The sequence below is a fragment of the Equus caballus genome, chromosome 31, assembly GCF_041296265.1.
Source record: "Equus caballus isolate H_3958 breed thoroughbred chromosome 31, TB-T2T, whole genome shotgun sequence".
Taxonomy (NCBI): Eukaryota; Metazoa; Chordata; class Mammalia; order Perissodactyla; family Equidae; genus Equus; species Equus caballus.
Window position 1 is genome coordinate 19,637,654 of NC_091714.1, and position 27,627 is coordinate 19,665,280.

General features: G+C 40.2%; 1 protein-coding gene and 1 long non-coding RNA gene across 18 annotated transcripts in view; one reads left to right on the forward strand and one right to left on the reverse strand.

Moving 5' to 3' along the window:
• The window catches only part of LOC111771392 (uncharacterized), a 280,695-nt gene extending 267,288 nt beyond the window's left edge, over positions 1–13,407 (forward strand). For 4 of the 6 annotated variants that reach the window (XR_011434324.1, XR_011434327.1, XR_011434328.1 and 1 more), the window contains 3 exons: positions 753–857; positions 1,658–1,780; positions 10,160–10,849. This is a non-coding gene — a long non-coding RNA (uncharacterized lncRNA). Of the gene's footprint in view, positions 1–752; positions 858–1,657; positions 1,781–10,159 lie in introns of all 6 variants that reach the window. The other 2 variants (XR_011434323.1, XR_011434325.1) reach the window with 1 other exon arrangement.
• A 12,100-nt stretch (positions 13,408–25,507) lies between these two features.
• Positions 25,508–27,627, reverse strand: part of ADGB (androglobin) — a 172,657-nt gene continuing 170,537 nt past the window's right edge. For all 12 annotated transcript variants that reach the window (XM_070256532.1, XM_070256530.1, XM_070256531.1 and 9 more), the window contains one exon: positions 25,508–26,563. In XM_070256532.1, coding sequence (XP_070112633.1) covers positions 26,378–26,563 — 186 coding nt within the window. In that variant the 3' untranslated portion in view covers positions 25,508–26,377. The remainder of the gene's footprint in view (positions 26,564–27,627) is intronic.

Sequence of the window (27,627 nt, forward strand, 5' to 3'; positions counted from 1 at the left end):
AAATGTGTGAACTTAACTGCTGCACTACCGGGCCGGCCCCAATCAGATTCTTTAAAAAGCTACATAGTTAACATGTTTTCATGCTTGGTTTAGAGCACATCTGGTTTGTCCCTGGGGAAATATCATCCCCAGCTCTAGAGTTCTGTAGGTTTGACTTTAAATGGGCACCTGCTAGATTTCCAACATGACAGATGAAAGTGTTTTGCATCCATTACTCAATTATATCTCGTCCTTTACATTTCAGGCCACCTTCCATCTCACTCGTCCATCTCCCTTCATCATTTCAGCACCTGGCTCACAATTTTGCTTAAGCCACCTCTGTCAACATCCTTGGTGTCCCAGTCAAGTTTATGATCATTCTGGCAGCTTACCATTTAGCACATAACATTCATACTGAAGGTTTTATAAATATCTTTTTTCCCCTGTACATTGTGCGCATACCAAACTTTTCCGTTCTCATACAGAAACGGTAATGGTGCTCTGCAAATAATGCAAGCTTAGCCAACGTTGGCTGTGATCCAGTGTGCAGGGGGACAGCTTTTATCTGGATTCCCCCTTCTCACCATCCCCACTGCCTTTAATCCTCCTTAGAGTCTGGCATCTATCAAAGTTACGATAGTAGGAGAGGGCTTTTAAAATGCAGTCAGACTGAGAAGGAGAGGTACTTTTATTTTAGAAAAATTCTTGAAAAACTGGCAGGAAGCTGATCTCACTGCAGAATGTCTGCTTATCCCTTTGTCTCGCCTCTACAGGCCAGAACACTACAAGGACCCCGCCCACCTTGCCAATCTCCAAGCTTTCAAAGGTCTCTGTCCAGCGGTGGATCAAACACCTAGTAATGCATCCTGGGAGCAGAGGCAAGTGGAGGCCACAATGACTACTATTTATGTATTATTTTTGATTGGCAAGTGATCAGAAGGGCTATAAAGGGGTTGCGGGAAAGGGTATGCATGGCGAGGAATGGGGTGCTCTGTGGGCAATAATGGGGCTCACTAAGGCCCTGTGACCACAGGTGGAGCTGGAGGGCAGGTTGGAAGAGGTGAGAGAAGTTATTTCCAAATCATCATCATCTTGTGAACTTGGAGTATATTATTAGACATTATTAAATGTCCTTGAAGATGCCACATAAGTATTTAGCCAGCTAACAGTTAAATCTGTGCGTCCTGAAGCACGTGGGGAGTGTTGGCGTTCTATTTGTGAATAGCACAATCTCAAGCTCTAGGTGACGCGCAACTTCAGGTGAGGAAGGACTGGATAAGGAAAAGGAAATGTTTCCACGAGAAGGTGCCAAAGCAGGGCTCTGGGCCCGCTCGGTGAGAGCCAACTTACTGAAATTAACTTCACGAATAACCAATCTCCTGACTCATTGAAGGATTTGGCTTCAAGTTCTAGTTTAGCTCCTGCCTCCACCTCTGCCTCTTCCTGCCCCTGCCTCTGAACTTGGCCCTGTCTCTCTAACGAAACAGTCTGGACAAACCTCTGAGATGGGGCAGAGGAAAGCACAGGGCAAGGATAAAACTAAAATCTTTTAAACATCTCCCAAATTTGGCAAATTGGGCATTTGGCACATCGTTTTTCAGTAAATTGTTGGTGTAGTAAATTGCCTTGCTTCTTCAAAGCAGAGCTATCTCCTAATTGTCTCTCTCTTTCCTAGCAGAGGCTCCAGTCTCTTTCACATTCAGTTAAAATAAGGAGGGATGGCACCTGTGAAGATGCACACACCCAATGATGTGCATATGCACCACAAGATGACATGTGCACATCGGTGTGCACAGACCAGGTATGGAGTTTGAATTGCGTGTTGAAGAAACAACTTCCCTAAGGTCATCTCTTCCCCCGTGCCTACCTTGGGTGCAAAAATCACCAGAATTCGTGTGTTTAGTCTTTCTGACCATGGTAGGTCTTTTAGTTATGAAAGTTGAGTCAGTTTAAGAACTATTCCAACCTGAATCCCCATGCACAGTCCTGTTCTAATTTTCTTGGCTGGGAATCTTTCCCACTAAGGGTCCTTCCTGAGTCTTTACAAAAGCATCAGTCTACCCAAGGGATATTGTTTGATCAAGTCTCCAAGGTCTAAAGGCCAGTGCCTCCCACTACATGTTCTTTTTACTTTGGCTGCTACACACTCTTATCCTTTGTTGCTTTCATCAGGATCTAAGCTCATTGGAAGGTTCTGAAGGAAATCTGAGAAATTCAGAAGAAAATGGCAGAGGAATACAAAATGGAACAATGAAATACTATTTGTAACCTGTAAAACTGGCAAAGCACACAAAAAGGAACTCTACTGGTGTTCCTCATAATTGTTGGTGAAAATACAAATTGGTACCCGGTTTCTGGAAGGGCATTTGCAGACACATACTGACTATCTTAAAATATCTGTTGATCTTCAATTTCTCCCCTAGGATTTTTCCTAAGAAAATACAAACGTATATAAAGATTATTATCCCGGTGATGTTCACCATTGTAAAAAAAAAAAAGGAAATAGCTTTAATATCCATCCTTATGGGGTTAACTGAATATATTATGCTACATTTATGAGACATATGATAAAGAATACTATGCAGGTATTAAAAATAATCCAGTATGTTAAATGACAAAAATAATAGATTTTTAACCAATATGTATAATATTATAATACTTTGAAGCATAGCATATATAAGGTTAGGAAAAAAGTCATCAGTTCATACATTAAGTTAACAACAATTATCTTTAAGTTAAGGATTATGATAAACTGTATCTTCTTTTTTTCCAGTTCTGTATGGTCCAAATTTTCTACAGTTAACATGCCTTCAGTGAAGTAAGCTTGGTTTTGACCTCTTAGTTTTCTTTCAAAAATAATTTCACGGTTTTCCTCATGACATCATTAAGAAAGGAAAGGGATCAAAAAAGCAGCCCTATCACCCTACCGGAAAGAACTCCCTACCTTTTCTCTCCCTTGTAACCAGCACCCTTCTTTAGAACACGGTATCAAAAAACATCGCCGACACATTTGAGGGAAATTGAAAAACAAAACACACACACCCCTTAAACGGTAAAATAGTAGCAAGACGCCACTGATTTCAAAAGAAGAAAATCAAACAATATTCAATTTCCTGTTCATTCTCTAAACTCGACCTCTGTGTCTGATAGGTCCAATGAATTTGGGAAGGGCCTGATTTCCTCGCTACCTTCCTCCCTCCCTTTTAGAAACAAGCTGCACTTCAGGCAGCAGCAAGGTCTGACGAAAGGCGCCGGCGGGACCCCTTGCTGCAGGATGGGGGAAGAAAGAAATGCGGAGCAGAAAAAGATACCCAGTGCCATTAAGTACCTAGCTCAGTGAAGGCATCTAGGAGCTGCTGGGAAAGGGTGTCTATAATAACTATTATTTAGTCTAAAAAAAAAAAACCCCAAAAACAAAGCCCCTTTTGGAAAACAGGAGCATTGAGCTAGTGTCAGTCGGGTCACAGGCAGCGGACAAGTCAAGCAGAACTAGTGAGCAATTTCCAGGGCTTCACGGGAAGGTCGAACAGTCCTGAAAGCCCGTCCTCCGCGCTGGGCAAGCGGGCCACCTGGGCCCAGGGGCGCCCCCCCGCGTCCACCTCTGCCCTGAGTCAGCATCGGCCGGCGGGCGGCCCCGGGTGGAGCATGCGCACTCGGCGTTGCATAATCATCCGGGCTGCCTCTCGCCCGCGCGCTTGTCGTCGGCTCCCCCTGCTGGAGAAACAGGAAAATGGAGCTTTCGAGGACATCTGCTTCTTGCCCTGGGCTTTCTCTACTTTTAGCACAGTATTTTCTCCCTGTGCCACCACCGGAAGGGAATTTTCTGCAGAGAAAGAGAAGCAAGGGACCTTAGCCCTGCAGCACAGAGCATCCACTGGAGCGTCAGTCAGTAGACAGTTTCCGTGGGAGGAAGGGCTCTTTCTCAGCAGTTTCCCCACATGGCTCCAATTCTTGCCTTCAGCCTGTATACTGGAGAGGCCAGGCCTCCGTCTGACAGCAGAGACAGGGCCGGGAAGGATTTCTCAGTGCCTCGGGGAACGCTAAGGCGCCGAGTTTGCAGCCTTCTCTTTCCTTTAACTCCGCATCGCATGATAGAAGCAGAAAGACCCTTAGACCACAGGGATGTCTGTGTCTTCCTGCAATCCCGACGAACTGCCTTTCACTTCTGGAGAATTGCAGGGATCTCCCTGAAAGTGTAGCCGCAGCCCTCACCTAGCCCTAAGAATATCAGAGGGATTCACTCTTGCCTCTAAATTGTCTCCTTGAAAGTTTGATGACCCTTGGGCGTGGGTGGCCTGTGGCCGCACAAATTCCCATGTCACTGTGCACTTTCACTGAGGAGGGTGGTATCAGCTGAGAAAAGTTAATGGCACTGTCACCTTCTCTTTGCTCAGCTTGTGAGAGAGGTGACACATCACCCACCTGAGCTGTGGCTAACGGGTGGAGGGGCTGAGCAGAGCCTGAGGGGCTGGCAGGGTCTTGCAGGTGCAGGACGTGGGTCCCCAGAGTATGCTCTCTGAATCTTAGGGGGCATCTTGCTTTTTAATTTTGGTCCAAGTTATTTACGTTCTCGTTTTCTCATGGTTCTCAATCCTAGCTGCACTTTAGAATCACCCAGGGAGCTTTTAAAAATCACCTATGCTCAGGCTCTGCCCCAGAATAATTAAATCAGAATCTCTGGGGAGTGGAGCCAGGGCATCTGCATTTTTTTAAAGATTCTCAGATATCTATAAGAATGAGCCAAGGCTTAGAACCACTCCCCTAGTCTTTATCTTCTCAGCTCTAGGACATGACCTTATACAAAATAGGAAGTCAGCACTGTTTGATGAATGAATGAGTGAGTAAGGTCTGGGAAGGGTAAAAACAAACGTATACTCCTTTATGACAAATATGCTAAAATATTGTGATTAGTGAGTTAATGAATAACTAAAACTAGACCAGACAATAAAGACAGTCCCAAAACTAGGCGTGGAAACTTCTAGGGTAGTCTTAAGAGGGTGGGTCAGATGACCAACGCTGATGGGAAAAGGCCCCAGAGCAGCCTGTGTTTATTGTTGGTACTGGTCTAGTAAAGTCCTCGCTTCCTCCTTGGAGAGTAGGGGAGGAGGACAGCAGGACAGGAAGGAGTCGGGGAGAGGAGAGGGATTTGAAGTCTCATAACTGATTAGGAACAGAGGATGGTGGTGCTACCGGTGAGTGAGTCTGGCCAAAGCCCTTGCTGAACACACAGAGCGTGTGGAACTTGGGGTGCCCCGGGGTGGTTGAAGCAGAGGGCTAAGGTGCTGTGTGTTTAGGGGAGGCAGGCCACAAGCTCATCAAAGAGACTCAGGAACACAAATAGACATTTGGCGCATCCAGGCGAGTCCAGTCTCCCGCCCAAACAAAGGCGAACTCCTTGAGGCCAGGAACAGTATCTTTCTCCGACTCTTTCTGGAAAGTTTCCAATTCCCTTCACATGTGGGAGTGGACTGGCTTCTCAAGTGAGTTCAAGAAACAGGAGAAGTACAGAAAAATGAAGGATGGCATGAAAATTCAGTGGGATCCCAAATGGTTAAAATGCATGCATGAAGGGTAGGGGAATAGGTGAATGGGGAGCCGGGGGAAGGGTTAGAGGCTGATACAGTTGTCCTCTAGAGCTGGTGACTTCTGGCCACGGTAGATGCTTGAAACTCTCTTGTGGGATGTTTGTGAGTCTTTCAAGGTCTTCTTTCTGGACACCTTGACCTGCAGCTCCCTAGAAATGGGAAATGCCTGTCGCCTGTCGTCTGGCAGTCAGCTGTGACTCCCAGCTCAGCCCCTGGACTCACAGTGCTCCACCCTCCCTTGGGGTCACACTGTGGCTCCAGGCATTCCCCATGGGTAATCATTTCTAGATTACCTCAAGTCAACTCCCCCCATGTCTTCACTCTTGTTTTCCGGAAATCTCAACGCTTTGCCCAGCTTAAGTGAGGGGGAGCTAGCTTTAAGTGAGCTTGGCCCCCTTCCTTCTGCTACCTCAGGCTTACATACAGGCCTCTTACTTTTCAAGCATGTCTCAGAATTTAGTCCAAATGTTGCCCACATTCCAGGACACACCGGGAAAATTCTCCTAAGAGTCTCCTTAAAGCCCCTCTCACTTGGGCTTTAGGTGGGGGGTGGCACCCATCCTTTTCTCCATGATGGGAGGATGTGGGGAACACAATGACAAGTCCAGATATGGTCTCTGGACTGTTCCATCTTAATTTATGAAAGTTACGAGGGGAGGTCTAACACCTCACTTTAGAATATACGGGAGCTTGACACCTGCTCCAATTTTAAGCTATATCTATAAACTCTTTTATACTCTTCCCTTTGAAAAGTGGAGCCTATTCTCTTACCCTTGGCTGTGGGATGGATTTAGTGACTGGCTTCTAGCAAATAGAATAAAAGGAAGTGGCAATATGAGACCTCCGAGATTAGGCCATAAAAGGCATTGTGGCCTCCTGCTTGCTCTCTTTTTCTCTCTTGAATCTCTTGTTCTGGGGAAAGCCAACTGCCACATTGTGCGGACACTCACACACCCTCTGGAGAGGTCCATGTGACAAGGGACTAAGGCGTCCTGCCAGCAGCCGTCCTAGCGAGCCACCTTGTAGTGGACCCCCCACGCATAGTTAAGCCTTCAGATGATGCAGCCCCTGCCGACGTCTTGACTGGAACCTCATGAGAAGCCCTGAGCTGGAATTACCCGGCTAAGTGGCTCCCAAATTGGTGAACCACAGAAATTGTGAGATACAGGAAAAGTCACATTTAAGATCTTGTTGGATCTTGTTTTTTTACCTTTCCCCTCAGCACTACTGCTTCTTTCTGCAAGCATCGGAGTCTCCATGTGAGGGCTTCCCCTGGCCCAGGAGCTGCTCTCCTGAATGGGCTGCGCCAGAACTGCTGGGGAGTCACTCCCTCCGGGAGCAGCTCTCCTCCAATGGTGGGAAGGGTTGGTGGATAAGTGCCTCAGCTGCCTCTCCTAGTGGATGAGACGACTGAAGGACACACTCTATGCAGTAACTCAGGGGTCCCCAGCAGGATGGAGCCCCACTTGTGCACAGTACCAGCTTGTCCACTGATGCCCTATGGTGACTTCCTTCCCTTCTAGGTCCTACTTTCCCACTCCACTGCCAGTGCTTCCTTGAATCTTGCCCCACATATTCTGGTGTACCCAAATTCTGTCTCAGGGTGTGCTTCTCAGGAAACCCAACTAGATCACCTCCCCTCTGCCCCTTGCACGCTCTTCCCTTGGGGGAGATGGATGGAGCTGCTTAGTGAGTTTGAGAGAAGGAATGGAGAGTGGAGGACTCAGCCATGCTGGGCTCTCTCGTCAGAGATAAGTGTACATCAGTGTGTGTCCTGTCTGCAAGATGCTTACAGTCTCTGTGCATCCAATGTCATGATTACCAGGGTATATTCTGCCTTTGCAGGGGAGCACCTGAAATTTAGGGTTGGCAAGCTCAATGGGGATTAGATGTCTTAGGTGATCTGATTATGGATATAGATCAATCTGTGCCTTCTAACTCAGTCCTTCTCTAATTAACTGCTGTCATGGGCCCCATTTGTCTGATTCCTGTCTCTTTTCTCAAATTGTTTTAGTACTCCAGAAGGGTAAAGAAGAATGTTTTTTATTTGCACCCTAAAATGTCAACAACATGCACAATATAGGGGGTAGAATGAGTAATTTATGAGCATTTGCAAATAGCCTACAAAATTAATTGTAGAACATTATGCCAAGTAGCGGTTTTTTGTTTATAAAAAGAAAACTCAATAATCTTTAGTAAAATACCATGTTAACGGTCCCTCTCAGGTCATCAAGCGCTACAGAAGAGTGAAAGGGGAAAATAATATGGCAGCAAAGCCCGCTTATAAACCGCGCACGTTTGCATCACACACTGTTAGGAGAACTCTGGTATGCGGTTCTGGAATGATGTTGGGATTTTAGCTTTACAAAATGGAATATCTCTTTGCTTATTTGGATTTGTTTCTGGCACAGTGGGAAGCCCTTAGTCATAAACTTCCGGGAATTTTCAAGTCAAGATGGTGTTTAGCATTTACTTCTTAGCTGCATTAAGCTAGGTTCCATACACCCCCACACATCCCCGCTACCATTTCCTCCCTAGAAACAAATAATTAGAAATGACAGACCATTTTTTTTTAATAAAAAGGATGTGGCCCACTCAAAATTTAAATTCTTTTTGAAAGAAAAACAGAACAGAACCACACAGTAGAAACTAGAGCTGAATTTGCAGCTATGTCGGCTTCAGGAACAGAAGCAAGCGTTCAACTAGAGAGAGTTGAAGGACAACTTGGTGAAGTAGTGCTGAGAAATTTACCTCGAACTTGGCACGGCCAGATAAAAAAGATCAATTTCCTGACACAAATGTTAACAATCATGGTGAGTAGAAAGAGGAGTTCCAGCATGTACCTCATAGGAAGCCCAAAAACAGAGGCTTGAGGCATCCCTCAGAAACACTATTCTGAACATTGTATCTGAAGACATACCAGCTGAGAGTTTTCCAGAACCAAACAAAGATACAATTCCTTAGATTTAAAGCTCATACTGAATGCTGATCAGAATAGAAAGAAACAGACACCTATGCATATTCGAGTGAAACTGCAGAACAGACATAACATAATATCTTAAAATCAACCAGAGAGGGGCCGGCCCCGTGGCTGAGTGGTTAAATTCACTCACTCCACTTTGGCGGCCAAGGGTTTTGCAAGTTTGGATCCTGGGCATGGACATGGCACTGCTCAACAGGGCATGCTGAGGTGGCGTCCCACACAGCACAACCAGAGGCACTCACAACTAGAATGCACAACTATGTGCTGGGGGACTTTGGGGAGAATAAAAAAAAAAAAATGATTGGAAACAGTTGTTAGCTCAGGTGCCAATCTTTAGGGGGAAAAAAAAGCAACCAGAGAGAAAAATATTGCATTGCATACAAAAGAATCACACTAAGACTGACGTCAGACTTGTTAGCAGCAAAAATGGAGGCCAGAAGTCCACAAAGTAACATCTTCAAAACGCTCCAGGACTTCAACTGTCTACCCTGAGTTCACTTTGCGGTTAAACTCTCTTTCAGGGGTGATAAATGGGTTAAGAAAGTTTGCCACTGTGGTCTCTCATTGAAATAATTATTGAAGGAGGTATTTATTATTACAAGAAAAAAGTCAGCCCAGAGGAAATAAGTAGAATTCAGACAACGCAGTGAGCAGGGAAAAATTGTTTAGGAAAAGTGGAGCTGTGCATATTCATGAGTTTCGCTAGTCTGTGAAGATGCTGACGTATGACAGTCTTCAGTTATAGACCCTGACATGTCTCCGAGAAAAGGAAGTCCATCACTTCGACTAAAAGTTACAGTTAATGTGGCTGGGTGAGATGACGTTAGAAGCAATAGTGACAGAGAAATAGAAGTATGTTTGTGCTTCTGGTTTTTAAGGAAAAAGAGAGTAGTTTTGTCCTAAAGTAGTGCCATTTTTTCCCCTGAATATGAAAGACCATAGTGACGGAAAAAACTTGGAAAGCGAATTTTACTTGCCTTGGTTTATAATACTTAAGTCAGCAAAAAGCCGTGAAATATTTTAAAATTTTGAAGAACAAAAATTTGGGGTGAACTAAATCTACATGTATCAGCATATATACAGTATATATCTGAGCAAAAAAGTCATTTTGCAGGATAAATAATAATGACACCATGTAATTCAACATTAAAATTGTGTTGAACATGGGTAAGACCCATGTAACCATCACTTAAGTCAAAAACGGATTAACACCATCATCTCACCATCTCTTCTCTTGTCTCTTGACAAACTCTCCCCTTCCTAAAGGTAACCATTATCCCAATTCTAACACTATAGTTTAGTTTTGTTTTCAAACTTTATATTAACGAAATCATTTAATATGCATTCTGTTATATCTTTATCCTTTTGTTCAACATTACATTTGTGATATTTATTCATGTCGTTGGTTTGGGTTCAACTATTCATTTGGAAGATAAAATTCTATGTATCTATCAGCTGCCTGTCATCTGTTCATTTTGAGGTCATATTATGTTATATTGTATCAGTCAGGGTCTGTTAAGCTTACATTAGTAACATAAAGATAGTAAAACACGTGTAAAGTCTCTGTGGATTAACACAAAGTGTTTATTTCTTGCCCTTGCAAAATCCACAGCAGGTCGGGGGACTCTCCATGGCTATCGTCTTCCTCGTATGACTGGGAGACCCAAGCTGCTTGGATCGTATGGCTGTGACATTTCAATACCTGGTCTCCACATTTACTGCCAACAAGAAAGCAAGGGATGTGAAATCACAAAGGGAGCGTTTAATCCTCCAGCATGGAAGTAACACACGCATCACATCGACTCACATTCATTTGTCACAACCTGCCATAAAGCCCTTTTTACCTGCCTGAAGGCTGGGAAGTATCATCTTCTGTATGTGTAGACAGGAGAGGAGAATCAGCTACTGGCGGGCACTAATGAGATCTATCACACATACTTTAATAAAAATAATTTTTAGGGATATCTACTATAAATTATATGTTGTAACCATGATAGAAAAAATATTGGCTAATGTTTGTCATAAATTAACGGTGGATGAAATCTATTTAAGTAAGATAAAGAATTTATCTAACATAAGAAAAAAAGAGACAACTTTAATTACAAAATGTTAAAATGTTTGTTGATTAAGGAAAACCATAAACAAAGTCAAATCTAAGCAAATCAAAATGTAAGTAACAAAATGTTAATCTCCCTAATGTACAAATAAGCTCCAATAAATGGAATGGAAAAAACCCAGAACAATGGAAAAAAGGCACGTGCATAATATTTACAGAAGTGGTAATTAAACTGATAATGATGCTTATACTGACTAGTAATTAGTGAAACATTTTACCCATCAGAGCTACAGAATTGTTCAGATTGATAATTTACAGTTCCAATGAAGTTATGGGGAAATAGATGTTAGTTTCACACACTATTGGAGGGAATGTAAATTACACTAATCTTGTGGAAAGTAATTTGAAGTGATATATTCAAATTTTATATATGTCAGTCCTATAACTCAGCAATTCCATGTCAGGGAATCTACACAAAAAAGTACTTGTATAGAGCCTGAAGCATGTAAGTTCAAGAATGCTCATTTCAATATTGTCTGTAATAGTACAAAATAAGTGCCAACCTAAATACCCATTAATAAGGGACTGGTTAAACAATTCATAGTTTATCCATTGCATGCAATTCTATATGCCTCCAACACTATAGACTTACTCCCCAAAATGATTGTTCAGTTACTATCTTTTTGCCATAATGCCATTTGAAAATTTATACCACTTTTCGGTGACTTTCATTTTATTTTTTTAGTAGCAGTGCTTTCACCTAAAAACCTACAAAATAGGGGGCTGGCCCCGTGACCGAGGGGTTAAGTTCTTGCGCTCTGCCTTTGGCGGCCCAGGGTTTTGCTTGTTCGGATCCTGTGCGTGACCATGGCACCAGTCATCAGGCCACGTTGATGCGGTGTCCCACATGCCGCAACTAGGAGCCACAACTAAAAATATACAACTATGTACTGGGGGAATTGGGGGAGAAAAAGCAGAGGAAAAAAAAAAGAAGAAGATTGGCAACAGTTGTTAGCTCAGGTGCCAATCTTTAAAAAAGAGAAAAAATAAATAAATAAAATAAAAATAAAAACCTACGAAATAAATATGACCTAAAAAACTATATTTTGACTTTATTATTTTAGACAAGGGCACACTCAAAATTTACTCAATACAAAAATTTCTATGCAGAGACGATATGTGGGACAGATTTCAATTGCTGTCAGATTTGTCTTCCTTTGTATGGGCACACAGAACACGAGGGATAAAGAAGCAGCAACTTCTATGACTCTGGTCTTTTATGCACATGTACTCCTATTTGTAAATGTTTTGACCCACTCTTGTGTTTAGTCTTTATTTTCAAGTGTACTTTGAATTAAAGTTAACTGTGAGCCCCCAAATAGCTCAAAAACTGATAAGTAAGTGTTGTTGTAGAAAGAAAAGTTAGGAAAATTTTAATCATGGAGCAAAGGATGAGTGAAATAAAAGAGGTTGGAAGCAGGAGACAGAAGTAAAGATTCTGCAGTCTTTTAGGATAGTTCACTCTGCTTAATACGCGATCTTGAATGCCTGGCTGAAGGTCAGTTACCTGATCTCCCCCAGTCCTCCTTAGAACGCCTCCCTCGCACCTCTGCTCCACCTGCCCATTCACTGTCTGCCCCGCCTTAGTGAGTACACTAAACTTTCATGATGTTATTGCATTGACTTCCTTCATAAAAAGCTGATTTTGTTTTCCCTCAAATTGTTTCTTATTGCTTATGTAAACTTGGTTTTATTGTCAATCAATTGGTTTTTCTTCGTGAAAATTGTTTTGGCGTCTTAGGTTGGCAGGAAGGAAAACATAGGCAAGAAAGGAAATCCTTGAAAAGAATCATAATTTTTCCCATTAAAATTGATATAAATATTGCTTTTCAATTTAAACGACTTTATAGCTAATGGCATAGTTTGAGTTGTGAATTAAATTTGTTAAGCAGGTCATGAGCATATTAAAGAAATTTGTGCATAAGGCTGTGCAAGGTTATCTGTGATTGGTAAGTGGAAAAAGAAAGTTGCTGAATATTATATGTTATGAACTCATTTTTGTAAAAATGATCTGGAATGACATTATTAATAGTGATTATGCCTGGGCTTCTAGAATGCTAGTTATTAGTTATGAGAGATCTGAGACACAGTGCTAAGGATCCCAGCTCTATAACTTGTTCACTGTAAAACTTTGGCCAACATAGCTCTTCTCAAAAGCTTCACTTTTTTGTAACCTGAATATCACAGATCATAATTATTCTACCTCACAGGGTGGTTGTGATGATTCAACGAGGTAATCAACTGCCAGACACAGTAGGTGGGCTACACATTGTAGCCATTGTTATTATTTTATGTACATCTGTATTGTTCGTTTATTTTAAAATGAACACGTCTTAACTTTGTAAAAAGATTAAAATAGATCTATAAGTTGTGTTGAGCTTTTATTTATTTATTTATTTTGAGGAAGATTAGCCCTGAGCTAACTACTGCCAGTCCTCCTCTTTTTGCTGAGGAAGCCTGGCCCTGAGCTAACATCGTGCCCATCATCCTCCACTTTATATGTGGGACACCTACAACAGCATGGCGTGCCAAGCGGTGCCATGTCCACACCCAGGATCCGAACCAGTGAACCCCGGGCTGAGGAGAAGCGGAACGTGCAAACTGAACTGCTGCGCCCCCGGGCTGGCCCCTGGGCTGTGCTTTTAGAATAGGTTTTCCTATATCCCAAATGACTCCTCTTTCCTCAAGAATTTGAATAAATGTGTAAATTTGGATAAATTTGAATAAATGCTTATCTGAACCTACCGTCGATTCCTGGGTCTAGTGTTTGCGCTGTTTCCACACTCCTGCTACAGCCTGATGGAGATGCTTCTCTAGTTCTTGACTCCCAGGTAAGGTCTTTTCATTTTGAGTACCATAATTTTAAATGACAAATGAAATACGAGTTTTCTTCACATAATGTATAAATACATACCGATCAATACCATTTATTAATTCTTGCTTCTGTCTCATGTGGCTTTTTGTTTTCATGTTTTGAGGGGAGAAGAGACTTGGCGATGAGAACACCTTAATGTGGAAACCCTGAGTTCGTGGTTTCCACTCACCTGTTTGCCAGCGAGGCTGATAAATGGTGCTGGGTAAGGAAGCCGGGAGCTTCTGGAAATGTGACAGAAACCCTCTGTCCACCACCACACCAGAGACACGGGGCCCTTAGAGGTAAATTCATGAGGTTAAGGGCAAGCAAAACACTAAGCTAGACTTAGATTATCTACCCAGTGACAACACTCTGGTGGAGTATTGTCTACACATGAAGTGCTCAGCAAGCGTGGGGCAAACAGGCCTTCTTTTCCTTAAAATATAAACAAATGCGTGTCCTCCAGCAATTGTGAGAGGAGGATGGATGGAAGGTGAAAATTACGAGGAAGAACGTGGGAGAGCTGAGGGGAGGTCATTGAATCATTGCAGGTTTATAAAGATGTGGCTTTTACGTCTTGGCTATTGTGAATGGTGCTGCCTCGAACATAGGGGTGTGTAAGTCTCTTTGGATTCTTGATTTCATGTTCTTTGGATAAATACCCCGTAGTGGGATAGTTGGGTCATACGGTATTTCTATTTTTAATTTTTTGGGAAACCTCCATACTACTTTCCATAGTGGCTGCACCAGTTTGCGTTCCCACCAGCAGTGTCTGAAGGTTCCCTTTTCTCCACCTCCTCCCCAAGGTTTCTTATTTTCTGTCTTGGAAGATAAACACTTGGATAAAGAGAACAGATTAGTGGTTACCAGAGGGGAAGGGGACTAGTGAAAGGGGTAAAGGGTCACATACATATGGTGATGGATAAAAAATTAGACTCTTGGTGGTGAGCACAATGCAGTCTGTACAGAAACTGATAAATAATAATGTACACCTGAAATTACACAATGTTATGAATAATTATAACCTAATAAAATAATTGAAAAAGAAAGATGTAGCTTTTATTTCCCACTTTGTTCATGAAAAAATGTACATAAAGAACTTCCGTTTTGCTGGGAATTGAAGTAAATCGATTTGCAGCATCAGACTTTCTTCTCCTTGGCCTTCCATGGTTCTCCATCCTCAGAGATTGGGAGTTATTCTGGGTGCTCGGTTGCTCAGCCCTGTATCTGAGTGCCGGGAATCATTTCACACTTCAAAAGATCTTTAAATTCAGCATTAAGTTATCTCATAATTGACTTGTCTCCACTCTGTGTTTTAACACATAAGATTCCAACCAAATTAAAGTACAACAGATGGGGAAATTCACTCGAAAAGGAACACTAATGAAGTAGTTTTCCTTTCTCTTTGCAAGCTAGGGTTAATAGATTGATTTCGGATAACCGAGGATGTGTTTCCAATCCTTGGGGTTTGGAACATAGGCACGTGGACTGAAAATCTAAGCAACAGTTAGTGCTTCTTTTGAGCCTGTAGGGAAAGCTCCCCATTTCGGGTGGTTCTTTTTGTGCTCATCATGTGCCATCACCACCACCCAGGTACTGAGTTCTTGTGTGGGCATGGCACTGCTCACTGCTGGCGAGAGCAGCTGACACTACTGGTATCAACCTGGTGCTTGTCAACCCCCTTCCCACACAGGAATAAAGCAAGAAAAATACAGCCAGTCAGGACAACTCTAAACAAACCCCAAATCCCCCAAGGGCATAGTTAACCTTCTGCTATAGCATGATGTCACATCCAGGATATCGACATTGAGACAATCCACTGATCTTATTCAGAACTCTGTAGTTTTAATTATACTCATCTGCATGTGTGTGTTTAGTTCTGTAGAGTTTTATCACCTGTGTAGGCTGTGTATCCACTACCGCAGTCAAGATGCTGAGCACCTCCACCACGAAGGTACTTTGTGTTGCCCTTTTATAACAAAACCAGGCTCCCTTCTCCAAACTCTGACAATCACAAATTGTCCTCCATTTCTAAAATTTTGTCATTTCAACAATGTTATATAAATGGAATCATATGATATGTAATCTTTTGGCATTAGCTTTTTTCACTGAATATAATTCCCTGGAGATTTATCCAAGTCATTGTGCATATCAATAGTTCATTCCTTTTTACAGCTGTGTAGTATTCCATCATGTATGTCTACCACTGTTTGTTTAATCATTCAGCTCTTGACGTATGTTTGGGCTGAATTCAATTTTTGGCTTTTGTGAATAAAGCTCCCATGAACATTCATGTAAAAGGTTTTAGGGTGAACCTGAGTCTTCATTTCCTGAGAGAAATGCCCAAGAGTTCAATTGCTGGGTCACGTGGTAGTTGCACGTTTAATTTTTTTGAGGAATTTCCCAATTGTTTGCCATAGTGGCTGTACCATTTTATATTACCAGCAACAATACAAGAGTGGTCTAGTTTCTTCTTATCCTCACCTGCGTTTAGTGTTGTCAATATTTTTTATTTTAACCATTCTGATAGGTATGTAGCGATATCTCATTGTGGTTTTAATTTGCATTTCCCTGATGGCTAATGATTTTGAGCATCTTTTGTTGTGCTTATTTGTCATCTCTCTATCCTCTTTGGTGATGTCTCTTCCTGTCATTTGCCCATTTCCTGATGGTATTGTGTTTACTGTTGAGTTTTGAGAGTTATTTATACATTTTTTAGATACTAGTTCTTTGTCAGGTGTGTGGTTTGCAGATACTTTCTCCCAGTGTGTAGCTTGACTTTTTATTCTCTTCATATGATGTTTGATTTTAATCTTTAATTAAAATTTTAACTACACTTTTGATAAGACTCAATTTATCAATTTTTTTCCTTTTATAGATTGTGATTTTGATGTCAAGTCCAAGAATTATTTGCCAAAGATCTCAGAGATTTTATCCCCTGCTTTTTCTAAATGTTTTATAGTTTTATGTTTCCACTTTAAATCTACGATCCATTTTGAGTTAAATGTTGTCTGAGGTAAGAGGTTTAGGTAAGGGTTCTTTTATCTTTTTTTACCTATGGAAGTCAAGTTGCCCTGGCACCATTTGTTGCAAGGTGATCTTTCTTCCATTAAGGTGATTTTGCATCTTGGTCAATAATCAGTTGGGCATACAGTATTTGTGTAGATTTATTTCTGAGTCCTCTACTCTGTTCCATTGATCTACTGTCTATCATACTGCCAATATCAACATTGTTTTGATTATGATAGCTTGATATTTAGCCTTGATATTGGGTAGAGTAATTCCTCCTTTGTCAATATTGTTTTAGCTACTTTGGTGCTCATGTCCTAGAGAATCTTGGACCCAAGGGGACGAAGCGGCTTCCTTGACCAAGTACCAGCTGTAGCTGGGTCCCTTCTGCCAGCTCCACAGACCTGCCTCAGTATCTCAGTGAAAAATGGGAGTCACAGGCCCAGCAGGGAAGGATAATGCTTCCAAAGCTACTTATTAGTGGTAGAGCTCACAATTAATTGTTCTTGCCAGTGGTGTCAGCTCATCTGATGTTGTCAGAAGGACTCTCATTCTAAGCCAGAGCAATGAACCTACCTTGGCTGCCTCCTTGTGTTAATTTGATGATCAGAAAACAATGGGTCTGGGTGGTCTTCCTCTGTTGTGTAGGGGGAAGAAAGATGCCCTGCCGCTGTTCCTCCAGTCCTGGGGTCCAAAGCCAGCTCTCCTTCTTACCACTTTCCAGAGTCCTACTTTCGTTACCAGTGGCATCATTTCCAGAGTTTTTAGTTGTGCTTAGTGGGGAGGAGCAAGGACACGACTAGAAGTCAAGATCTATCAAATAGGTATTTTTAAAAACAGATAAGCAGCTGCTTATTTAAATAAAAAAGACACTACTATGTCAAGAGCAGCACTTGGCCATTTAGCAGAATTGAACAAAATTTCAGAGCCTGGAAAATGTGTACCAAATCCCCAATTAACCAAAGTTCTTAGGCTTTATTAAAATGCTTGAACTTTTCTTCTTCCTTTTGACAAAAATAGAGTCTGGGCTAAATTCCAATTTGAATAAGTATACTGATCTTCCAAGTTCCCTTGGCAGTGTCCACACATGCAATTTTCTCCACTTTCTGTCGTTAAGCAGTGGAACAGGACGCTGTGCACACTGGGGTAGATTGCTGGGTTCTACTGAGAGCTGCCTGGAGGTGAAGCAGCTTTCAGATTTATAACACCAAAGCCCGCAAAGCTGTGTATGTGAATCAGCACTCTGTTTTTCTCCCTGATTAAAACCCCCTTATTTTCCTTGCCATTGTTTTTGAATCTGCTTAATACTTCTATGAAAATAAACAGATGTGTTTGCTGAAATAAAAATCACGTGACATTTGCAAGTGCAGCATTTGGATGAGAGTCCTGGCTCCTGCCAATTGGTCTGAAGGCGCTTCGGTCCTTACCTTCTCCTGGTAGTTCTACTGAAGACGCTGTCCACCTTCACTTCTCAGTTGAACACCTTCCAGGCAAATCTCTTTGCTCTTATTTCCGCCTTATTAATAACTTCTGGCCCAGAGCTCTGACACCATACAGTATTTTGTATCTAGATGCAATTCTATCTTTTTTCAAAAGACTCTTAAAAACATAACATTGGAAAGGGTCCAAAACTCACAAGATGTTCAACTCAATCTTTTTAAGGAGGACAAATTTAAACCAAACAATCTACATTATATTTAAGAACCTCTGGAGACATAAATTCCATTGATATCCTTGGCAGATACATTCTAATGTTGAGTGACTTTGTTTCCAGGTAAATTTCTCCAAGTTGATTAGGTATTAATCCATTCTTCAAAGCAAAAAGCAATTTGAACTAGAAGAAAATATCTTACTATCCTTTATTAATTGAAACTAAAAATAACTTTCTAGAGCAGTAGAATTTTATGGGTTATGGACTCCTTTAATAATTGATGAAAGTTACAGATTTCATCAAAATAAGATATATATAATTGCAGAAGACTTAGGGGTCACCTAAAGCCCATCCAGAGCCCCCAGGTTAAGAACCCTTGCCCTGGAGTGTAGGTAATCTTCTGTGAGAACTTCTAAAGTGTCTCTTCTAAATTTCAGAATCCCTCACATAGGAACAAATTCGGGGAGTAGAATCCAAAATGAGGTTTGAATGTATCGATTATGATTCTTTGGTTATGTATAACAGAAACAAATTCTAGTTAGCTTGAGAAAAGAAAAGTCATTGGAGATATATTTGAGTGACTCATAGACTTGAAGAAAAACACAAATCAGAAGGGACAGCAAGCGAGGCAGCAGATACCAATGTAATGGACAGTCTCTGTGAGATGCTCATAATGACTCAGCTTCAGCTCTTCTGTTGCTGCCACCAAAACACAGTAGATGGGGGGCTGGCCCAGTGGCGCAGCGCTTAAGTTCACACGTTCTGCTTCCGTGGCCCGGAGTGCACCAGTTTGGGTCCCGGGTGTGGATATGGCACTGCTTGGTGAGCCATGCTGTGGTAGGTATCCCACATATAAAGTAGAGGAAGATGGGCACTGATGTTAGCTCAGGGCCAGTCTTCCTCAGCAAAAAGAGGAGAATTGGCAGTGAATGTTAGCTCAGGGCTAATCTTCCTCAAAAAAAACCCAAAACAAAAAATAGTAGAGGGGATTCAGGGCAGGCAGAAACAAGCAATGTGCATTACAGTATCCACAGATATCTGGGAATGTAAGAATGGAAACTAATGCTATCCCTTATTTTAACTGCCTTTAATATTCTTATTACGGTCACAATTTTCTCTTTCTTATTAATTTATGTCTACATACAACATATCTATATGAAGTTTGAGGAATCAGGATAGAAACACTGATCAGCCTCCAAAATAGCCATTTCAGATGTGGCCAAAGAGTACAACAGACAAGAGGAAATTCTCAGAAGATGGAAACAGGGGCCATGGCGACGGATTGAACAGAGAGGTCTTCCTAGAGTAGAAAATCAGACCTGGACAAGGATCCTCCCCACTTCTCTGTGGGAGCCTTTGCAATGTCTACCCTGAGGAATTTCAGAATTGCTGTGAGGCAGCAGTGGGTGCGTCCCCCATTCTTCCCTTTTCTGAATGAGAGTGTTTATTGTTTGTCCCCGGATCCACAATTATATGTTGGATTTATGGGGAGAGAATGGGCAAAAAACAAACAAAGGGATGCCCCCTGGCTGAAGACATCAGTAAAAAGATACACTGTCATAAGTTTGGAACATTCTCATTTTAATTGTATGAATATGAGCTCCCTGGTAACTTTAGTGATGCACAAATTAAGATCCTATTTGGCAAATGAAGCTTCTCGATTAGACTATGATGTATGTCTTCTGTGAACATTGCAAAATACCATTGTTGACAACCCAACATCTGCTCTTATCACACTCTTTTAAGGGTGTGAATTTTTTTTAAGCTCTGTAAACCATATTTTTCAATATTTTCAGTTGAAGGTCAATCTAATCCATTTTTAAAAATGATCATAAGCATTGATATAGACCCATTTTAACATCAACCTAATAACCCAAATAATGCAAGTAGTGTATTTTATTCAGCTATAATCTACTGACAGACTGCTCTGTGAGGATTTGTGCTGTGGTCTGTGGGTGATTAAAATGCATAATATATGACAATTATGATATAGTCCTTCCACTCAAGGAGAATTTAAGCCATGATGTGATAGGGAAAAGTGTTATAAATGGTCTTAATGTGACAAACCAGTTAAACATTGATGACACAATTGAAGAAATAAAATTTAGCAGCCAAATTTGAAGCATCTGGGATACTGAAGGCCAATGGTTATTGAAATCTTCACATGATAGGTGAGCATCTCATGAGGAATTTTAACTTCCCTTCAGGAAATTTTTTCATGTCTACAAACCACAAATGAAACTCTCTGGATTTTCCCCTGCTTTCTTCCTCTTTGTCTTTATGGAGGCTGAGATGACAAATGCTGATGAATGCTGAATGAAAAAGGGAGTAGTCTGTATGAATGATAAATTGGAAAGTGGGTTTTGAATTCAAGTTGACTATTCTAAAAGCTATTTTCATGGAGTCTTATGTTAATAGTTTAATGATTGCAGATGTTTTGGTGTGAAAACGATGGTCCCTAGAAAAACTTTATTATTTGCCAAAGATTGTATTCCACACATTGTATTGTAAAATATGCAGACTTTGGACACATGCTACACCAGAAGTAACTGAGTTAAAAATTGCTAAGTTCATGGAGAAATACATGAAAATTTTGAAGTTCCTTGAGAAGAAATTACATAAGAACAATTTCGTATGATACTATTAATCAATGGGATGAATGGTCATTGGTGAGGTTGGAATCTTTTCCACAAAGGCAAAAATCATTTTTTCTGAGTTTTCTTTGTATTTGTCTAAATATATCACCCACCTACAGTGGAATTAAAGAGACATCCATATGCTGTCTGAATTGGTGATTCTGAAATCAACAGTTTGATAGACACTGAAAATAAAGTGTCATGATATTATATACCAGATGGGAAAGGGATTTACAGATTAGATGATTGAATTTTTATAATTAACAAAATGTATTAAATGTGTTTGGTTTATTCGAATAAAGTTAGATTTGTTTAAAGTTATGGATTGAATTGATACATACACGATAGAGTGATTTTCTGTATACGTTCGCTGAAAAAATAAATCGTACTGTGTGGTCCCACTGCCCTTTGGGCCCACACCAAAAACAAGGATGTTTAGCCTAAAGTTCTGAGCACAATACGTAACAAAGCTATTCCACCCATGTTTGGAAACTGTTTTATTTAAGTTAAGATGAATAAAATCTGTTTTGTAATTGATTGGACAAAGAAATGTTCTAACAACAGCTTGAAATGAAGTTCCTTCATAATGTTAATTTCAGAAATGTTCTATGGGGGCCGGCTCCATGGCTGAGTGGTTAAGTTTGCGTGCTCCGATGTGGCTGCCCAGGGTTCAGAACCTGGGCGTGGACATGGCACCGCTCGTCAGGCCACGTTGAGGCGGTGTCCCACATCCCACAACTAGAAGGACCTGCAATTAAGATATACAACTGTGTACGGGGGGGCGGGGGGGGGTTTGGGGAGATAAAGCAGAAAAAAAAAAAAAAAGATTGGCAACAGTTGTTAGCCCAGATGCCAATCTTTAAAAGAAAAAAAAAAAGAAATGTTCTGTGAAGGGCACCAAAAATTTTCCTTAATCTAGTGTAAACAGTTCCACTGGAGATATGGCCCAAGCCGGGGTTTATGGGTGGTAGAGCACATACTTTCTCTTCTGAGGCAACTTCCATTACTACATGACTCTTCTTGCCTCTTCTCCCTCTATTTTCCCTTTTTCCAAGAGGCAGTGGATGCTAAGGTTTCTTTTGAATGAGACAGAGACACAAAGTAAGTATCTGTTAACATATCAGAATATTATGTAACATTTTTTATGTGTGCAAATAATCTATATATAGCAGAGGGGCTCTGAGACTAGAAATCGATGTTTTTTGTTTTTGAAAACTTGATTTCTAAAAGCCGGTTAAAAGTTTCTCAAAGTTGTCAGCAAATTTTTGATTCATTTAATGAAGACTGCCCTTTGTTACATTTCAAAAAACACTTTAGCGAATACTTAGATTTTGCAAAAGGGAAACCCACAACCCTGTTCTCCAGTGGAGGCGCTGGAGGCACTGAGGATTAAATTGCCTTTATAATGATGTTTCATTATCACCCGAGTTGCACCCTGGGGATTGTTATTGACTCAGAGGCAGGCCTGTGACTGCAGAAGAGGAAAACTGTTTGCTCTGCTTTTGCAAGAGGCCTGAGAAGGAGGGATTGACCTTGAAGTACTTAGGGGGATGTAAAGAGGTAATGGTAGGAGACTAAGGAGAAAGAAACTGAATGGTGGGCCACGCACTTTGCCAAAGACAGTGGTCTGGGGATTGTAGGAACTGTGATGTGCTTTGTAGCTATACCCCGGTTAACTCAATCAACACGAGGGAGCCTATTTATATGGATATGTATTCCAATAGAGGTATTTATAAGTGTGGTCCACAGACAGTACTACCTTCAGCTTCTCAGCCATCATTACTATTCTTCTAGATGATGACCTCAGCGGGGACAGTGCCATCTCTAGAGAATATTTAGGAAATACCTGGTGGCATTTTGGTCTTCCTAAATGGGAGAGAACTATTGCTATTTATGGGTTGAAGGCAAAGATGATAGATGCCCCCCAAGTTTTGAAAGAGTCACATGCAACAAAGAACTATCTATCTCCTCTATGATTTGAATGGCCCATCGTTCATGTAGTCTAAAAACAAGTTAATGATCCAAGAACCTAACTCGGTAAGATATATCAAACCAAAGTATTTGTTGTACAGTTTTAAAGTTCACTGAATATTTCAGGAATGCAACCATTATGTACAATAAGGGCAGACTAAACATTGTTATCTTTGGAAATTTACCAAAAGGGTTGTTCACCATTTTGGAAAATGTATCACCCATGGCAACCCCATTCCAAATATCTGAGTCACAATTACAAACCACCTGTAAATCAGGCTGCACTTCTCTCTGCTGCATTGTACCTGGTGTTCTATGTACCAAGTATTTCATTTCTAGGGCAGTCACTCCAAGCATTTATAGACCGATATTCAAAGTATCTCATTACAAAATACTTTGATTTTATTTTTCCCTTATTTTAACGTTTGGGCACTACATTTATTTTTTATTAGAAAATACTTTGTTAGTTCTACCATCTTGCTATCTCTTTTTTGTTCTTACCAGTTTTCTTTGCTGTTTTCCCCTTTTCTCTAAACTACTTTTGGATTAATTATTTTTAGTGTTTCATTTCACTAATGACTTATTATCTTTGTTTCATTTTTTACTAAAAGTTTAAGACTAACAATATATTTCGTGAAGTTCTCACAGCCTTCATTCAAATAATATTCTAGGAATTTATGTATTATTTAAGAAGCTACATTGGTATATCTTCATCTCTACTTCCTGTCCTTTGGGTGATTGTTGTCTACACTTTACTTCTCTGTAGATTATAAAGTCCAGAATGCACTGTAACCTTTTTTTTTTTTTTTTAGTTATCATTGCAACTAGTATTTTAGCAGCTTTAGTAAGGTATAATAGAAAAAAATTATATACATATAGGATGTATATCGTGATGATTTAATATAGGTATACATTGTGAAATGATGACCACAATCAAATTAATTAATGCATCCATCACCTCACATAGTTACCATGCTGTTTTTGGTGTGTGGTGAAAACACTTAAGATTTACTTTCTTAGCAAATTTCCAGTACACAGTACGATATTACTAACTCTAGTCATCATGCTGCACATTACATTCCCCAGAACATATTCATCTTACAACTGAAAGTTTGTATTCTTTGATGAACATCTCCCCTTTCCCCACGCTACCCCCCTCCCACTGCCCCGTGTCTGATAACCACAGTTATACTCTCTGATTCTATGAGTTTGATTATTTTAGATTCCACATATAAGTAAGATCACGCAGTATTGATCTTACTGTGTCTGGCTTTTTTCACAAAGCATAATGACCTCTAGGTTCATGTTTTTTACAAATGAAAGGATTTCCTTCTTTTTGTAGCTGAATAGTATTCCAATGGAGTATTATTCGTATATATATCTCTCTCTCACATTTTCTTTACGCGCCCATCTGTTGATGGACACTTAGATTGTTTCCATATGTTGGCTATTGTGAATAACGCTGTAATGAACATGGAGGTGCAGATATCTCTTCAAGATAGAGATTTCATTTCCTTTGGACATATACTCAGAAGTGGTATTGTTGGATTGTATGGCAGCTCCATTTTTAATTTCTGGAGGAACCTCCATACTGTTTTCCACAGTGACCGAGCCAATTTACTTTCCCGCCAGCAGTGCACAAGAGAGGGCTCTGGAGTACTGTAGCAACAAAGTACCATATCTAAAGATGAGACTTCTGCCTTGGAAACCAAGGTTTATAGAAGTCTAGGAATCAGAAGCATAGAGACAAAAACCAAACCAAAACAAAACAAAAAGCTTCATAAACCAGGCTTAACTCTGAAAGACAAAGAAGTGGTTACACAGAATGTGTGATGATTACAACAGAAGCAGTCCTCCATCCATAAACCTGGGAAAGTTATTCATACTATCTGTCCTCCTCATAGTTCATGAAAACAAATCTTTTTTAAATATTGAGAAAAATCTAACTCCATACAAGTTACTAAAGATAACGAGATGACAACGAAGAAATCACATTCAGATAGAAAATGAGAATGTAGCAGGGAAGTGTTCATTAACCAGAAGAAAAATGTAGTATAATGATTCAAAACAAGCCACCAAAAATTACCAAAATGATCAGAGCTTTGGGAAAGTCAAAACTGAAAAGCTCAGAGAAGTGAAACAGTATAGCAAGAAAAGAAGAAAAGAGGAAAGAAAATGAAAAAAATCAAGCAAATAATGACAGCAATAAGAAAGATTTGACAGAAGTGATTGATGATTAAAGATTTATGATTTAATTATAAGGACAAGATATATGCAACTGAATTTTATTTAACTTGAAGAGAATAAAGAATACCAATGTTACTATTTGAATATTCTGATACACACCCATGTATTTTCAAGTGGATAGCTCATATGGCAAAGTTTAGAAACAAAGTAAATATTCATCAATAGAGAATTAGCTAAATAAATTAGGATATATTTGCACCATGGAATATTATGCAGCAATGAAAAAGAATGAATTGCTTGTGACTTGAAGAGATTTTGTATTGTTTGGTGAGAAAAATCAAGATACAGCAAAGTATGTGTAATAAAATGTAATTTTGTAAAACAAGCTATTACGTAATATAAAATATTGATGTATGATTATACAGGATCAGTGAAAAATATGGAAACATTCATAGTAGGTTGTTACCATGTATTACTGGGAGGTCACAGGATCTTGAAGGAAAGTACAGGCAAAGAGTAATAAAGGAAAAAATGCATGTGTTTACATATTTAATAAGTAAAATTACATATACATAAAAAATCAAATTTTTTAATAATAGAGATTTAAATAAATGAAAAAAAAGGAACATCACCTATCAAAGTGAAACAGCTTTGACTGGTTGAAACATACTATGGGAGTTTTCACCTGAGAAAGTTTTGAATTGGAAGTGTGCTTTTGGGAAAAGTCAATTTCCTACTCTGTGCCTCAGTTAATCCACTCATTGCAGTTTTTGAAAACTGGCATACAAGAACATGTTCTCTCTCTTACAAAAAATACGACACAGGTACACTTGAGAAGGGCTGTGTTTGCGATCACACGCTTTATGTCCGGGTTACTGTGACCCTTTGTTAGGATTCAGAGTTCTAACGCCTTGGGTGGGCTTAACCCACAACAGTCCTTACCCAATGAGGAACGTTTACTGAAGTTCAGCTTAAAAGAAAAAAAAAAGGCACAGGTCTGAAGCATATATTTTAATATTTTAAAGTCTTTCGAGACAAAATTTTCTCCAATAACAATAGCTATTTTCCTCATTATTAACTTTTTCAAAGTCAATCCTGTTGGCTCCATTATGATTTTGTTTTAGTACTAATTACAAACGCAGCAATTCAAAGCAAGTCATATAAATTTTATTACATCTAAGTATTTGGAGGCAATTTTTATTGAAATTAGAAAAATTTATACTCGGCTTCAAATAATACTTTTCTGAGAAAAAATAACAAATTAACATTAAAATGCAGAAATTATTTTTAGGGTAGGAAAACTTCTATTTTCAATTAGCCTAATAGCTTATCAACGAGCGAAGTTATTGATCATTAAAAGTAGGGTCTTCTTCGGAAGAAGAAAGGTAGTATTCAGCAACTCCTGGCTACTTTTTCTTTCCTTTCTTTTTTTTCTGTGCGTCAGGGGCTGGGATCTTCTTTTCCGGCTCCACCTTCATCGCTGCTTCCTCCGCAGCCAGCGCCTCCAACCTCAGGCGCTCAGCTTCCAGCAGCTTATTTCTATACTCGTCCCGGATGGTGAAGATTTTATGTCGGGCTTCGTCTAAGGAGTCCTATTCCAAAACAAAACCCCAAGCAAATAAGGCCCACTAGTAAAGACTTACGTCTCAGGGCGGGGGGCGGGTGGGTGGAGAGAGCAATCCCTTTATCCTTTGCTTATGCCGATAGATTCATGCGGGAAATTATTGAAGAAAGATGAAAATCGGGTTGTGGTCTCAAATGTTTATCAATGCATAAGACATGAGAAAGCAACAAAGAGTAAATGAGATTTTAACAGAATGGCAAATAAAAGCATCAGGAAGAGGAAAACAAAGGGGAAGAAAGAAATAGGCAGAGATTTGGGCAAACTAACAATCTGCTTTAAATGAGTTTAAATATAATCTATATGAAATATGCAGCCCAGTGTGTCTCTCTCAGTGACTGTGCTCGATAAATTACTAGTTCCCCACACATATTCTAGCCCTGACAAAATATATCTGAGTTACACGTCAAGAACTTCTAAATAATATCACCTAATCTATTGGATATCTTTGTTGTCAGTTTGACTTTTGCTCTCATCACTTGAAAAAAACTGCATTCATCAAGGACACCAATGACCCTATATGGAGCTAAATCTAAGATCACTTCTTGGTCCAATTCTTATGTAAGCATACTCTCTCCTCCCAGATCGACGGACTTCACTTGGTTTGCTGGACATCACACCCTCTCAATTTTTCTTCTACTTCACTATCTGCTTCTTATCAGTAGCCTTTGCTGACTTTTCCTTTTCTCCTCCATCTCTTAGGGTGGAAGTGGCCACGTCTCAGATCCTAGGCCTCCTTCCTTGGTGATCTCATCTAACCCTATGGCTTTAAATCTCATTTACACACTGATGAGTGCCCCAATTGTTTACCTCTAGCCAAGATCTCTCTCCCAAATCTCAGAATCACATGTCTAAGTTCTAGTTAACATCTCCACATCTGTCTAATAGGTATGTAAAGATGTCCATTTTGACACGTCATATCAAAAAATGTCAAAAACTGAAATCTTTATCTTTCCTCCCAAACCATCAGGTTTGATGGCAACTCAGTCATTTCAGTTATTTAGGCAAAAAACTTAAAGCATTTCTTGAGCCTTC